Source organism: Cnephaeus nilssonii, assembly GCF_951640355.1.
Source record: "Cnephaeus nilssonii genome assembly, chromosome: 20".
NCBI lineage: Eukaryota > Metazoa > Chordata > Mammalia > Chiroptera > Vespertilionidae > Cnephaeus > Cnephaeus nilssonii.
In genome coordinates, this window is record NC_137091.1 from 38,670,842 (window position 1) to 38,687,490 (window position 16,649).

A 16,649-nucleotide genomic window follows, 5' to 3' on the forward strand; every position below is an offset into this window, starting at 1 on the left:
GCAGACCTAAAGCTTTTCCTACAGTGACCCTCTGATTATTTTTACTTGCCCTTGACCCATATGTTTTAACAGGATTTTAACAGACTGCACTTATTAAGAAATGTGTTTCCCCTGTTTTGTTTTGTTTTGTTTTCTTTCAATAAATGACATGGCACCTCCTAGCAGGAAGAAAGAAGGGTTGAAACCTTGAAGTGCAATTGGCCTTTAATTGGGGTGAGGGGCCTTTTCAAGGGGACATTATTTACCATTCATTAAACATTTATTGAAGGATTCATGCCTAGCCCCATTTTTGGTGCTGGGGATGCCACCTTAAACCTGGGGCCCTCAGTTTAAAACCCACTAGTTCATTTTTGAAGTGGTTCTCTGGTCCCTGCCCTTTGCAGTCCATTCACAGTCCCAAATCTCCAAGAATGTGTTTAGAAGGTATGGAACCAGATCCCTAGGTGTGGAGTGTAAGGCTAATAGGAGGAGACCAGGACTCGGGGGTCATCACTGGGTATCACTGCTCATCCACCTCAGGTCTGGCCTGTGAGCTGGACTTACGATAGTTCCTGCCTGTGTGTCTGGGTCCAGTCCAGTGGGGATTACAGGAGCTGCTTTATCCAGCCAATAGGTTAGGAACTTGCTGTTCCTCACTGGGTCTGGATGGTGCTGAGAGACACAGCATGACCAGGGCAATCCTGGAGCCTGCCCTCCCAGGACTCCCAGTCCACAAGTAACATGGACCTGTCATCAAATGGTGATAGCACCTAGTGGTCAGCTGTGAGAGCCTACAGTGGTGATGGTGGTGAGGGCTTCTAAGAGAAGGGAAAATATTTTAAAATAGGAGTGAGCCAGGTTAAAGGAAATTCTGATTGCATTCCCACAGCCCATCATTTCTTCATTCCCTCTGGACAGGCTGTGTTCCTGGCGCTTTGTGAGGGGCACAGGAATAGCCAGTTCAGCCCCATCCCTTCCCTCACAGGAAGTGTCTCGGCGTGTGGAAAGGACACAGGATACAAAAAGGAGGAGAAAGGCCAAATTATTTTGAGGTCAGGGTGGGACATCTAAACATAAGGAGTGGAAGTTGGTGGCTAGTTGGACTAAAAGACGCTAGAGTAAGTGCCCATTCTCCCTGCTAAGCAAGGGCCTCCAGGCCTTCAGCCTGGGAAGTCCTACAAACTCTGGTCTATGTGTTGAGCAATAGCTCCCTCTGCTGGCCTCCATACATTTAAGTGTAGTACCCATCTATCCTGTGTGGGATAGGTGCTGGGAATGCAAACTGCTCCTGGCCAGTGTCTAGATAACTGCACCTGCCTCCTCACAGATCTCCCTTACCTCCAGTCCCTTCCCCTGAAACCCCTTGCCCCATCCCCACAAGATACAAAGGAGCTCAAGCTACTTAATATGGCTTGTGAGGCCTCATACCTGGCTCCTGGTGACCTCACTGGCTTCATCTTTTGCTGTTCCCCCTTTGCACTTCGGATCAGTGGTTTGGGGGGAGTCAAGTCATTTGAATCTAAAAATGCCATGATCCAAATTCACATGTATGAAATTTTTCATAAAGATACATGAGGTTCTCAATTCTCTGCCGCCCAATCAAGGTCTTAAAGTTAGAACTTATTCCCGTTCCATATGAAGCCTTTACAGCAACCAGAACTATCCATGTGTGTGCTCTAGATATTTGGCTTTGCCCATCCCCCTACCGCCCTTCCACTTGCCCTAAATCATCTTTCAGGTCTCAGCTGGGGCATCCCATTCTCCCAAAAGAAGCCTTCCCTGGGCCTCCAGAATGGGTGACAGCTCCCTTAGCCCCCTTAGTACATCAGAGCATGAACATTCAGGACAGTCACTAGTGACATGTCTACTGCCTAAAGTACGTTTTCTAAGGCCACGTTTTTCTCCACACCTGCAGATGGTCCCAGTCCTCACCACCCTTCTCATGCTAACCAGGGACTGGGTGTGATGACAGCGCAAGAGACAAGGCTTAGTAAATATTCTTTGAAATGGTGAAAAAAATAAAAGGAAAGGCTGGCGTTTAAAACTAAAGCACAAACCCTTTGAGGCCCTGAAGGGTTTCTCATTCAACCAATCATCCATCCCAAAGTTAAGGATGCCGGGCTTTGGAGTCACTGCAGTGAACAGGTTGAACAATGGTCCATCTTCCTGCTGATATTCCAGTTCCGTAGAAGTTCAGGTTGGAGGTGGGGGAACCAAATGTTAGGCCTCTGACCCGGGTGGCCTTTTCCTTCCTGGCTACGCAGAGTGGAACGTAAGTGAAGCACGCATGCGCATAGAAAGGTCCGCCTTCTGCCCGGAACTTTGATTCTGGGCGCAGCGGGGCATCGGGACCTCAGGTGGTGTGCGCAACCGGAAGTGGCCGCTTAGGGCGTGGGGCCGAGTTGAATGTGCGGAGCCTACAGCGGCGGTTAAAACGCGTAGAAAATCAGGATGGAGGCTGTGGCGACGGCGGCAAGGGAACCTGATGAAGGTGAGGTCAAGGCGACGCGGAGGCGGCGGGAGGGTGGGGCTGCGGTGTCTTTGGGAAATGATTCCCAGATCGCGACGGAGGACTCTATGGAGGGACACCTGCCCTCGGCCTTACCTGTCCCTTCACCACTTTGTCCAGATTAACCCCTCTCCTTGCGGGCTGACCTCCTTTACTGTATCCCCTTCCCCGAAATTAAACTCTGACACGTTCCAGGCCAGCCTTTTCCATGTCCCAGTTCCTCCTGGCTAATTCTCAGGTCAGCTAACACAAATGCCCCGGGCTTACCCTACCTGTGTCTCAGCCAACCCTGTTTCTCAAATTACCTCCTTCGTTTTGTGTAACTGCTGCTTCCCTTTCCCCAGACTAACCTTCCTCCTAACCCCGTGCAAACTCTACTTATCTCACACTAACGGTTTCCTCCATGTCATTCTGATTCTTCCCCCAAAGTTCACAGCCCCATCTGCCACCTCAGGGTGCTTAGTCCTTTTCTGTGCTCCCCGATCTCTCTCCGTTGCATTTTAAATCTATTTCTCCTGATGCCTTCCCATAAGTATCTAAAATGCTTTTGTTTTGCTCATCTCAAAATTCCATCCCCCTGCTTCAAAGGAACCACGTGGGTGAAGTGTGGTTGGGAGGCTGAAACATCACTGTCCAGAAATGGATAATTGTTGAAGCTGGATTACTGGGGGTGGGGGTGGTTGTACTCTCTATTTTTGTGCATGTTTGAAATTTTTCATAATAAAAAAATGTCTTAACCTAAAGAGAAAATCTATCCCTTAATCCCATGATGCCTTCCAGAAACCATCTTACCTTTTCCAAAGAGTCATCCATACTTTTTCCATTTCCCCATCTCCCACCCACTGCAATCTGGCTTTTACCTTCAGGAACTGCTCTGGTTAGGGTCCCCAGTGAGCTCCCTGTGTTACCCCATTCCGTTTTTTTCTTATTAGACGACATGGAGAATACAGTGCCATCGAGCCCTCCGTCCTTCTTTAAGGTTTTCCCTCGGTTTCTCCGACACCCCTCTTTCCGATTTCCTTCCTGTCGAGCTCAGCCTCTATTTGTTTCCCAAGACTGCTGCAGCAAATTACCACAAACGGGATGGCTTTAAACAGCAGAATTTATTCTCACCGTTCTGGAGGCCAGAGTCTGAGATCAGTATCACTGGGCTGATATCTAGGCGTCAGCAAGACAGTGGAGGGCACCCTCAGAGGCTCTAAGGGAGAATCCAGTCCTTGCCTTGTCCACCTTTTGGCGGTTCCTGGCATTCTTTGGTTGTGTCCACATCACTCCAATCTCTGCTTCCATCTGTCTTCACATTGCCATCTCCTCCATGTATGTCAAATCTTACAGGACACTGTGATGACTTTTAGAGCCCACCTGGATAATGCAGGGTAATCTCCCCATTTCAGATGCTCTACTTAATCACATCCACAGAGACCCTTTTGTTGCTATTGTCGTTGGCTATACCAGGTAACATTAACAAGTTCCAGGAACTAAGACATGGCTATCTTTTTGGAGGCCATTTTTTTAGAATCTCTCACAGACATATCTTCTCCCTATCCAGTTAGGGCTCTTTCCTAGTCCTCTTGTCTCATCTTCACACATGTTCCCGCCCCTGCCCTCCCCATGACCTCTAATTTCTTTCAGCTTTAATTGTTGTCTTGACTCTCTAACCCCCACAACTCTGTCCCCAGCCCAACACTTCTCTCCTGAGAAGTCTCTAGCCCCATGTACTAATGGTCTCTTAAATGCTTCTCCTTGGGTGTCCCCTGGTTCCCTCTTACCTTCCATGTCCTGAACTGGCGTCAGCATCTTCCCTCAAACTTGCTCGTCCAGGTCTTTGTCTCTGACACAGTTTGACTAGTTCAGGGGCCAGAGCCCTGGATCTTAATTGGATACCTCCCTTACCTTCCAGCCCTTCAGCCCCATGGCTTATGTACTTGGCCTCCCAGATATCGTTTTTTCTTTTTAATATTTTAAAATTAATTTCAGAGAAGAAGGGAGAGGAATAGAGAGAGAGAAACATCAATGATGAGAGAGAGTCATTAATCGGCTGCCTCCTGCTTGCCCCACACTGGGGATCGAGTCCACAACCCGGACATGTGCCCTGACCAGGAATTGAACCCTAACCTGGTTCATAGGTAGACACTCAACCACTGAGCCATGCCAGCCAGGTCCCAGACATCTTTCTAGCCACCACTCCTCTTGTCCCCTCTTCCACAGCCCCTGCCCTGGTCTAGCTCAGCCTTAAAAAAATTTTTTTGTGTGTGTTTAAATCTCCCCGTGCCCGGCTGGCATGGCTCAGTGGTTGAGTGTTGATCTATGAACCAGGAGGTCACAGTTCGATTCCCAGTCAGGACACATGCCTCGGTTTTGGGCTCAGTCCCCAGAGGGGGGTCAGTTGATGATTCTCTCTCATCATTGATGTTTCTATCTCTCTCCTCCCTTCCTCTTTGAAATCAATAATTTCTTTTTTTTTTAAACTGAGCCCTACCGAAACCGGTTTGGCTCAGTGGATAGAGTGTCGGCCTGTGGACTGAAGGGTCCCAGGTTCGATTCCGGTCAAGGGCATGTACCTTGGTTGTGGGCACATCCCCGGTAGGGGGTTGTGCAGGAGGCAGCTGGTCAATGTTTCTCTCTCATCGATGTTTCTAGCTCTCTATCCCTCTCCCTTTCTCTCTGTAAAAAATCAATAAAATATGTATTTTTAAAAAAAAACTGAGCCCTGACCGGTTTGGCTCAGTGGATGGAGCGTTGGCCTTCGGACTGGAAGGTCTCAGGTTCAATTTCGGTCAGGGGCTTATGCCTTGGTTGCGGGCACATCCCCAGTAAGAGGTGTGCAGGAGGCAGCTGATTGATGTTTCTCTCTCATCGATGTTTCTAACTATCTCTCTCCCTTCCTCTCTGTAAAAAATCAATAAAAAATATAAAAATAAAAAATGAATGGTTTGGAAGAGAATGAATGACTGAGTGAGTGAACAAGTTAGCAAATGTATTAAATTTTGTGAACAAATGAAAAGGCAAAAAATTGAGTCAATCAAGAACGAAGTGGTAAAGGACCAAGTAACTACACCAAATGCACTCCTGCCTCAGGGCCTTTCACTGGCTGTTCCCTCTGTCTGAAACTCTTCTCCCCAGAAATGTCATGGTTCAGTTCCCCCCACCCCAGGTCTCCACTGAAATGTCATTTTTTAGGCAAGCTTTCTCTGTCTTAAAATCACAGCCTTTCCCCTCCCTGCCCCCCATTCCCTCCTCCATCCCTCTATTTTTTTGCATAGCTCTTAAGCCACCAAACACACTGTATGTTTTTAGTAAATGTTTTTATTATCTGTCTCCCACTGAATGTCAACTTCTTGTTTATTGTGGTATCTCTAGGGCCCAACACAGTGCCCAAATTATAGTAGGTGCTCAATAAATGTGAAGTGAGCGAGGGACTGAGCACCCAGTCCCTCCCACTCACTCCCACCCCCACCCCGGATTAAGAAATCTCCCCTCTCTCCACAGGCTGCACAGAGCCCAGTTCTGGGCACTGGGGGGAGCTGAGCTGGATGCCAGTCCCATCCAGACCCCGGGACCAGGTGGAAGCAGCAGAGGGAGCACCAAAGGCCCTGGGCAGTGACGCCTCTGGGACCGAGAATGCAGCAGTGAGTGCTATGCTGCATGCCGTGGCCGCCAGCCACCTGCCTGTATGCAGCCAGCAGCAAGGAGAGCCTGACCTGACGGAGCAGGAGAAGGTGGCCATCCTGGGCCAGCTGTATCACGAGAAGCCACTGGTGTTTCTAGAGCGTTTCCGCACGGGCCTCCGCGAGGAGCACCTGGCCTGCTTTGGCCACTTACGTGGTGATCACCGTGCAGACTTCTACTGTGCCGAGGTAGCCCGGCAGGGCACCGCCCGGCCCCGCACCCTGCGCACCCGCCTGCGTAACCGGCGCTATGCTGCCCTGCGTGAGCTCATCCAAGGTGTGGGGGCAGGTGGACTGGACAGGAAGGGAAAGCGAGGCAGAGCAAATAAGAAGGACGCAAGAGCAGAAACACAGACAGAGATCCTGGGAGATAAGTGCTGAGCCAGGGATTCAGGGAGAGACAGACAAATGTGAAGTCACAGGGTGAGATTAGGTAGACTACACAAATAGGGACCCAGGGAGAGAATGGGAATGACCCAAGTACCATTTCAGATCTGTGAACCAAGGACACGGTGCCTAGAACCGTGATAACTGGTTATCTGTCGGGAAAATTAGGACCCTCCCTCACACCGAACACAAAGGCATTGCTGGGAATCTAGGGGAGTGTGTGTATGACCCCGGGGACATGAAGGCCCTCTCAGACAATACACACTGAAGGAAAACATCAGTCAATACCTGTTGGACCATGACATGACCAGTGTTTTTGTGACCAGACACCAGAACTAAAGGTAAAAGGTGAGAGCAAATGAAGCAGAGAGTGAAGTTTCTTGTTAGGGAAGAGGCATGAGCTGAGGGAAATGAAAGAGTGGGACACAGCAACAGATGAGCAAGATGAAAACAGGGGAGAGGATGAATGAGGGGGGCTGGGTGACAGAAACCGAGGTCAGAGAAGGGGAGGGGGACGGAGCCAGGAAAAAGGAGGGAGAGAAACAATATGGTGGGAAACACAAAAGCTGCGGGTGAGAGAGGGCAAGATGGGAGGCAGGACAGGGATGGTCACACTCTGGCGCTCCAGAGGCCAGGATTCAGGCAGATTCCCACCCTGGGCTCTCAAAGTAGTGCAGGAGGGACCAGGCTCGGTTTAACTGTCAGCTGAGGGACGGAACTGCCCCTGCAGGAACAGGCAGGCAGGAGAGATGCAAAGGTCCCGGGTTTGGGGTGAGGGATGCCAGGCCCGCCTGGGGGGTGGCTGCAGAGAGGAGCACTAGGGAGAGGTGGGGTCTGGGGTCTGGAAGACCAGGAAAACCACACCTGGGCAGAGGCCCTGTTCTACCTGTTCCTGTGCTCACACATGCCAGGCACACACTTAGGTGTCCAGATGTGTGCACCAACAGCCAGAATGGGGCTCAATGGACAGGCACACACAGGCTATAGACTGCAGCTACATCCGCCCGCAACATCCTGCTCACCGACTGCAGTCACACAGGTGCCTGTGGCAGTGTGTGGACACCCACGGAGGACGTGGGCAGGAGATTGTGAGTCCTGCCCTGGCATATTGTCCGCAGGCCCCAGGCCACCAGTGCCCAGGGGCAGGATATTCATGGGCCTTGCTGTGCAGACACGTGCTTGGACACATGAGTAGGCATGCGGATACTAGTACAGGCCTGGTCACACAAACGTGCTCAGATGCATGCATGAATACTGGTGGCCACAGGACCTCAGGCATCTGCATATTTCCCTACATATTTGAATGTGTGCACACTCACACTTGTGTGCTCATGTCTTCCTACCAGCATGAACACACACACACGCATGGACACATGTCTGCTCAGGTACCCTCACCCTGCACGCAGCTCCTGGCCCCGCCCACAGGCTCCTGACCCCACTCTGGTCTCCTCTGTGCAGGGGGCGAGTACTTCAGTGACGAGCAGATGCGGTTCCGGGCCCCGCTGCTGTATGAGCAGTACATCGGGCAGTACTTAACCCAGGAGGAGCTCAGCGCCCGCACCCCAGCCCACCAGCCACCCAAGCCCGGTTCCCCCGGCACACCCGCTTGCCCACTCTCCGACCTGCTGCTGCAATCCTACCAGGAACAGGAACTGCAGCAACGGCTGCTCCAGCAGCAGGAGGAGGAGGAGGCCTGCCTGGAGGAGGAGGAAGAGGAAGAAGAGGACAGTGACAAGGAAGGTGAGGACCAGCAGCAGGGGAGCCCCAGTATCTGGACTCCACAGTCCTGGGCCTGCGTGTCTCCTCAGTCCATGGCACCAGGCTGAGCCCCACCTGCAGGAGTAGACATCGAGTCCCTGTCCTGCCTGACCCAAGTGCCGTGTGTGCCCTAGACCCTCCCGACCTCTCCAGCATCTCTGCCCCCGCTCCTCAAAAGCAGTCCCTCACCGCCAGGCCTTCGCTCATGTCGTTCCCTCTGCCGGGAATGCCTCCCTTCACCGCCCTTCAGGTGTCTGGTCCCGACCCTGTTCTGCAGCCCCGGACACTGGTTGTCACGTGCTGGGTGTGTGCTCCAGGCGGGCAGGGCCTGCGGGCTCTCTGGTCACTTATGTTCCCAGTGCCGCCCAGCACAAAGGATGCAGCTCTCTGAACTACGCCCAGTACCTCCCTGAGTGTACCCCTCATACTCCCACACTGTGGGTGTCTCCCCCACAGACCAGAGCTCTGACAAAGACTCGGAGGCCTGGGTCCCCGACTCAGAGGAGAGGCTGATCCTGCGGGAAGAGTTCACCAGCCGGATGCACCAGCGCTTCCTGGATGGCAAGGACGGGGACTTTGACTACAGGTGCTTCATGCCTCTACCTCCCCGCCCCCCAGCCCAGCCCCCTATAGCTCTCAGCTGCATGCCAGATCCCAGGCATCTCCATGGAGGGCCTCCCTTCATAATGCTAGAAAGGCCCCAGAACAGTTCCAGGCCATGGGCCCTGGGGTCAGGCAGCCTCAGGGTTTCAGATCAGCCAAAGATCAGTGGGTGATCTTGGACTGGCTTTGTCCATCCGAGAGCCTCAGTCCTCTCCCCAAATGTAAGGAGGGAATGAGCAGGGCTGACATTCAACTCAATATTGATAAGATACTGAAACATTTTCACTCGGCAAGTGGGGTGGCCTGGCAGGATGCCACTACCCCAGGCCTCCCAAATGTCCCCCGGAACCCCACACCTTCTCATGCTGCTGGAAGTAATCCCTGGCAACTCTAATGTGTGGCAGGGAGGGGCTTGTGGTGGGTACTTTCTCCAGTATATCCTCAGGGCCAAGATGCGTGGGCCACCTGCTTTGAAAAGGATTTTGCTATCAGGGAGAAGGACACAGGAGAGTGAACTATCAAAACCAAAGATAAGTGGTTTGTCCACTGAGGCAGTCTCGCCTTGTGGTCCTGAACACGGGCGTGGCAGCGTGGGCTCTGTTTCAAACACACTCTGATGCAGTGTGAACAAGCAGACCTTGGGGGCACGTCAGCTGAATGGGGATCATAACAGCCACTGGCCCAATCTGGACACCTGGCTCTGGAGTCAGGTCCAGGTGGTCACTTCAGCCTAGGTCAGCCTTGCAGCCTGGATGTCCACAGAGAAAGTGAGTGAGCGCCTAGACCATGGGAGCCCTCAGTGAGGGCACCATTGCCGCCATAAAACCCACAAGGAACGCAGGCCTGGCGTGAGGAATGAGGAATGATGGAGGCGAAGCCTGTGCCCTCTCCAGAGGGCACTGCTGGGCAGCAGGGCCCCTCCTGGTGTTCAGCCACCTCGTGCCGAGTGCCTGCTGTGTCCAGGCTTGGGATAAAGCAGGAAACAAAACCGATGAGAGGATTCCCAGCCCTGAAGGAGCTCCCACTGCAGTGAGGAAAACAAGCATCAAGTGTTTAGTGGTGATGGGCCATGAAGGAAAGGTGGGGATGGGGGGAGACAAGGTGGCCAGGGAAGGCTCTGCGTAGACACCTGCAGGAAGTGAGGGGTAAGTGACAGGTATCTGGGGGAAGAGCCCTAAGGTGGCACGGAAGAACGGCAAGGCTGCCCGAGTGGCAGGAGGGAGCAGCAGGAGGAGGTCCCATCAGGGAGGGCAGAATGGACAGGGCTTTGTGCACCAAGTGGGCTCGGTGAGAGGTGCGGGAGGATTGGAAGTGGTGTCCGGCTCCTCACACTTTAGGATCACTTGTCACTTTAATGCAGTTCCTGGGCCTCAGAACTAATGATCTTGGGACAGCATAGCTCTTTGTGAGGGGGCCTATCCTAGTGCACCAGACGCCGAGTGGCACCCTGGCCTCCACCCACTCGGTGCCAGTAGCAGCTCCCTAGTTGTGCCAACCAGATGTTTCCGGTTATCACCAGATGTCATCTGAGGGGACACAGCCTTCCAGGTTGAGAGCCACTGCCTTGGGAATGTGGGCCCCAGTGTCACCACATCACACCTTCCAGCTTTTCAAGAGAAACCAGAAGTTTTTATGTAAAATATTGCCTTTTGTTTGAAGCCCTGAGAGATCCAACATCCCCCTCCAAGGGGGTTAGCTGGATCTTAGAGCTGCCAGCATATGGCCTTTGACCTCACGGGGCCGAGCCATTTCCCCAGCTTCCCCAAAGGGTGGGGGGGTCTGGGCCCAGGCAGAGCCAGCCTCTGACACCCCCCTTCCCTCTGCAGCACCGTGGATGATAACCCCGACTTCGACAACCTGGACATTGTGGCCCGGGATGAGGAGGAGAGGTACTTTGATGAGGAGGAGCCTGAGGATGCACCTAGCCCGGAGCTAGACGGGGACTGACGGCCCAGCCACCCGCCCTGCCCCCCCAAAACAAGGCAGCTGATCAGAGGCTGGCTCAGAGACTTTCTCCAGGGGCCCCAGTGAAGCTGCCTCACAGGGTCTGGTCCCACCTCAGACTGCCCCTCCCGCTGTGTCTGCGGCTCCCTACCTTCCCCCCAACCCAACCCTGCTTCTGTCTTCATAGCTGTCCCTCTGGGTTTCTCTCTGTCTTGGGTCTCTTTTTCTCCCTGCCTTTCTGTCTCCTGCTTTCTGTGTCTCCCTCTCCACCTCGATCTCTTTCCTCTCTGCCTTCCTGTTTCTCCTCCTCATTCTGTGCCTTGGCCTCTGTCCCCACAGCAGGGTGAACGGCCTTCCCCTGACCAAGGCCAGCAGGGCCCTTTGCAGCTAGAACCAGCCAAGTGGACACCACTGCCCAACTTGGGGTCGGGCTGATCCCGGGGCCCCAGAGCAGCTCGCTGTCTCCCCTCCTGGTCCCCACTCTGCTATCACCTGTCCCATTTGTCCGGCTCTCCTTGCCTCTGTGAGGTCCCTTCTCTCCTTCGGCCTGTGGTTCTTCCTGCCAGTCCGTTTCCATCCTCCAGCCTTTATCTCTGGGTTTCAGTGCCATCCCCAGTCTGGCTGCCGAGTGTGGCCTCCCTGCAGGCAGGGGGAGGCCACAGAGGTGGCCACAGCCATCACCTCTCCACTGGGACCCAGGCTGGGAGGGATGGGCAGGGGAAGCACTGGGTATCATGGGCCTGCCAGCTCAGGAGTGGGGGGAGGGGTGCTCTCCCCTCCCAGCCCACAACCCCCCTCTGCCCAGCCACAATTTTCCCTTTCTTCACTTCCTCTGCCTCCCTCTCCCTCTTGTTTACACTCCCCAAATACGCACAGGCTGTTATCATGGGTCCTGAGTCATCCCACACACACAGGCTGCCCCTCGTCTCTGCCCCCAGCCAGCCACAGGCCCGCCCCACAGAGCCCCCTGCCTCCCCGGCTAATGGGAGCCAGATGGCCGCCTGGTGACTCAGCCACCGGCCTGTGGGAACCCAGGCATCCCGCCTTCCCATGCCCCCACACCCAGCTCATGCTCCCCCAGTAGACACATGGAAAAGGGCCGTCTGCTGGAGGAAGGCATGGCCAAGGGTCGGGGAGGTGGGGCCTGGGGCCTCAGCCGTGTGCACAGGAGTAGTGGCATCCTTCCACAGCCAAGCCGAAAGCACCCTTCAAGCTGCCTCTTGGGGCCTGTAGACCTCAGTGAGCAGAGGCCTTGAGGCCTCCTGGGGCCATGACTGGACCCCCAGGCCTTCGCTCTGCCCTCTGGGTCAGCCAGAATTAGAGCCAGACACAGAAAGTGAGAGCTGGATGGGCACGGAGGGACATTCAGACTGTTCAATGAGACTTTAAAAAAAAAAAAAGGAAAGTTCTGGTTTCTGAGCAGTTCTATCCCGTGCCAGGCCCGAGCCAGGTGCCTGACTCTGCGCGGAGTCCTCCAGACATCGCTGCGAACTAGGGACTCGACTCAGACCGGGCAAGGGAGGCCCAGGAAGGAGGGCAGCCTTCAGAGATGAAAAGGCAGGTCTGGAACCACAAGTCCCAGAGAGCTCTCCTGGCCGGCCGGCAGCTATGGGGCGCTCAGAGTGGACAGAGGCGCAGACGTCCTCAGACGGGAAGGCGAGAAGAGTTGGCTGTCGATGATGATAGCAGCTAAGCTTTGGGGGCCTCAGTTGGCACCCGGCGCCGTCCTGCGCACAGACTTGACTGAATCATCTTGACGGAGAAGTCGGTGTTTGCATCACAGCCATCACCGGGGCCTGTGCGCCTGGTGCTATCAGCATAGATAATCCCCCTCCCGGAGGAGGCCAGGATCATCCCGGCAGGCTGACTCACCGGAGAGACGTGTCCTGGAACTCGTGCCGATGCCCTCGGGTTGCGAGCGCACTCCTACCCCAGGCATCGGCCCTGTCACATTTTCACCTTCGATCATTAAATGTGTGGTATACTGCGCCGTACATAAATTGGCTTTATTTTTTGTTTAGGTGAACACTCTTGAGAGTAAGAATTGGGGTGAGTCAGATGGTGGGAGACCAGCATGTGAAGCTGCGGTGGAGGTGGAGCTAGTCAAGAGGGATGGAGAGACACTTCCCAAAGGTCACGGCCTCCGCGCTGAGACCCGGAGGTGCCCCAGTGGCCTGTCCCTAGCTCCCAGGTCTGGGATTGGGGTGGGTGGAGAGGCTGAGTCAGGGAGGGAGGGCCCTGCTGGGGGAGAGTCGGTGCACATCCGGCCCCCACCCCCAGTCTCCTGTCTGTCCCGGCTGCCACCCCCACGTCTGACACCTCTGTGCGTCCTGCCAAAGCTGACATGGACTCCACGAGCCTCTAATGCCTGCCTGCTCTGTCCTTTGTCCTGCTTCGCTCCCTCTACCCCCACCCTCCTCTCCATCACCCTTTCATTCTGTCTCTGCCCCTCTCTGGCTGTCATTGTCTACCCTTTCTTCCTCCTTCGTCCTGGGCCTCTGCCTCCTTTCTCTCCCTCCTCACTCCCTCAGCGTCCCCCACTGTCTCATGTCCCCATTTCCCCTGCCTTTCTGTTGGGGCCCCCCCTCCCTGTGGCACTCCTGCTTCTGTTTGCCCTCATGTTTTCCTATCCCTCTCCCTGCTGTCTCTTGGCCAGCCCCCATCGCATCCATCTCAATCTCTGTCCTCTCTTCTCTGGCTCCCAAACCCTGGAGACCCAGAGAAGACGTCCAGGTCAGAGGTTCACTGGTGGCTCCTGGGAGCCCAGAATGAGGGGTCACCTCCACCCAGAAAGGGGGTGGGAAGGGCAGTGAGGTTGCAGCCTGTCTGGCCAGAAGGAAGTGTCTGTGCTGTGGCCTGGTCACCACCCCCCCTCCACTGGCCCCCAGGACCTGCTGGGCTGCCACCACCCCCGGGCTGGGACAGAGTAAACACTGCCGCCGGCAGCCCGGGATATTTATACCAAGGGCTGGGCGCGGGTCCAGTGCCCACCGCAGCCCCTGCCCTGCCCTGCCCGCCGCAGCCAGCCCCGAGCCAACGTGGCACCAGCCGGCGAGGGGACATACCGCAGATGCAGCCTCCACTCAGCCCGGAGGCCACTGGGCTTGTTGCCCAGGATGCCAGCAACTTCACTGAGGACGCACAATCCCCCCTCCCCTGGAAACGTTAGCACAAAATGCTCATGAACATGAACACACACACACACACACCCCACTGAGAGCTCAACATGCCCTTAAAGGCGATCAAAATAGAAACCCACACAAGTGCTCACACACTGAAGCCGCCAGCCTGCATGTGGGGTCACAACACAGACGCCACCTGCTCAGACACCCATGGGCTGAAAACACCAGTCCCCACGATGGGCACACACACACACACCCCGGAGAACGACAGCAAGCATGTTGCAGACACACCCGTGGACACACAAACATGCTGAGAACACCGGCAGCGCACACACTGGTCACAAAGTATAACCCGGAAACATCTTGCCCAGACACTGGGAACTGTCACACACACACTGAGAACACGGCTCACGTGTAAGAAACAGTACACACCACCTCTGCAAACATCTTTGTCCCAGGCCCATAAACATCCACAAAACATCCACATTTCAAGTCAAAATGACACTGACTATACACAAACACACCCGGAGGGAAGCAGCAAAGATGATAAGCAAGAAATTCAGACACAAAACACGCCCCAGGCATATGACCCTGTTGTAACACAGACCTCCCAAACCACACGTGTCGGGACACAGAGCCCAGAGAGCACACCGACTTGTACAGCAACCACACGCACCAGGAACACGGCAGTCCCCAGCACACTGAGCTTAACGCGTGCTGGGGACACACACACACACACACTGAAAATCCCCACCCAGCCTGTGGGCACCCAGCTGCTATGTTAGAGACCCCTATGCTAGACACATAAAAACTCGCACCACAAAGGTCCTGAACACCTTCAAATTCACATTAGAAACACAAGAGACCGACGCTTGGAATGTCCAGGGATTTAGGGGGCAATGGGCTGTTTGTCTCTCTCTCTCTCACCCATTGACCCCAGTCCCAAGCCTGTCTGGGGGAGGAGGCAGGAAAGCCTGAGCTGGCCTCCCCTAGCCCAGCTTCCTGCCCTCTGGGGGCTGGATAGGAAGCTGGGGCTCCAGCCGGAACCCAGGCTACCCCCCTTCGACTTCCCTCCCTGAGCCTGGGCTTTGGGGGAGGGGAGGACACCCTGAAACCCCGGGTCCTGCCCATGCGGTTGGCTGGAGGCCTGAGCTGTCTTATCCCTACAGGGCCTGGCCCACCCCAGTGAGGAGGGCGGGGGCCGGAGCAGAGCTCACGTGGGGAGAAGGTGCTGAGCCCGAGAGTTTTTCTGGCAGCAGGCAGGTGGGTGGGGTGTGTCAGGAGGGCGTGGCCAGGGCTCAGCCCTGGGAGTGTGAGTGAATTCCCAGGGTGCAGCCAGGACTTGTCCTGAGGCCCAGGCACGAGCTGGGCTTGTGAGGGCCACGACCCTGGGGAGGTGTCTGGGTTTGTGGGACTGCTCCGTCTGGGACCAGGCCGGGCTGTGACAGTGTGTCTGGCTATGACGGGTCAGCTGCCGTCTGCAGGGCCACGTGGGACTCCCCAGGCCTGAGTGTGTGGGGCCGCGAAATGTCAAACTGAGTGGGCATGACCACCAGGCAGTCTGTGAGACCGTGACGTGTCAGATCTCCATGCATGGGGTGTGTCTGGACTGTGACGAGTCCGGTCGTGTGCCTGTTTGTGACTGTGACCCCGTCCATAGAGGATGTTTGTGTAAACTGCTGGCGGCCTGTTTCATTTCCTTATTCTGTGAGGTGTGTGGCACCGTCTCTGAATCTGGTGTGTGGTGCTTGTGACCGTGACCCTACAGGATGTTGGGTGTGTTTTGCTGTGTCCCTGTCGACATCTCTGCTTGTGCTGGGTCCCAGGGAGGCTCCAGGCTGGGCTATGTAACGGGGTGTCACCTGTGGGCTGTGCCTGCTGCCAGGTGTCCTGCAGGAGTTCCGGTGTGTTCGTTGCGGCTCTGAGAGGGGAATGTATCTGTGTGGCTGTGGGACGCTGTCCGTGCTCCCACCCCTGTGTGTGTGAATATGCGCACACGTGTGCCACATCCTCAGAGGCTGCGGGGACTCCATGTCACTGTGTCCTTCCATAGGAGGCCAGTGACAGTGGCTGCATTTCCTTGCATAGTGACCTCCGCCTGCCCCCACGCTCCCCAGCCCTCATGGCTCCCAGACCTGCGGCAGGTGGAGCAGCCACATTGCTAGCCTAGGCTGGGCTGGCAGGATCCCAGGACCCACTCATTCAGACCTCGTGCTGCCCACGGGCAAAGGGAACTCCAACTCACACAGCCCTCCCCCCGCGTACCTCTGGGCAAAGCAGTAGTCCCAGGGCCTGGGACCTGGGAAGGGGAGGGGACAGAGGGGACAGATGAGGGAACTGAAACCTGGAAGGAGGAGAGGAAACCAAGATGCCGGAGAAAGAGGAAGCAAGGGAGAATTCACAAGCAAGCCACAGCGGATGGGAAGAAACAAGGCCCAGAGGGAAACCCCCCCCCCCCCCCGCCCGGCGCAGGGACCAGCATCTCCCACCCGAACCCCTGTTCTCCCTGCAGTCACCTATGGCTCCATCCAGCCTACTCTCAACCACCAGCCAAAGGGACCTCTAAGCACCTAGGTCAAGTCATATCCCATCTCGCCCTAACCGGTGTGGCTCAATGGATAGAGCGTCGGCCTGCGGACTCAAGGGTCCCAGGTTCGATTCCGGTCAAGGGCATGTACC

The 16,649-nt window shown here is 55.3% G+C and overlaps 1 protein-coding gene across 2 annotated transcripts; it reads left to right on the forward strand.

Annotated features, from left to right (window-relative positions):
- Window positions 1-384: 384 nt before the first annotated feature.
- CCDC97 (coiled-coil domain containing 97) lies at window positions 385-16,367 on the forward strand. 2 transcript variants are annotated; one of them, XM_079800450.1, is made up of 6 exons: window positions 385-2,470; window positions 5,978-6,433; window positions 8,002-8,283; window positions 8,758-8,887; window positions 10,731-10,793; window positions 12,288-16,367. In XM_079800450.1, the coding sequence occupies exons 1-6, from the start codon at window positions 2,431-2,433 to the stop codon at window positions 12,304-12,306; spliced, it is 990 nt and encodes a 329-aa protein (XP_079656576.1). In that variant the 5' UTR covers window positions 385-2,430; the 3' UTR covers window positions 12,307-16,367. The 2 variants fall into 2 exon arrangements, with proteins under 2 accessions (XP_079656576.1, XP_079656575.1); XM_079800449.1 differs by having other exon boundaries at window positions 10,731-16,367.
- Window positions 16,368-16,649: the final 282 nt, after the last annotated feature.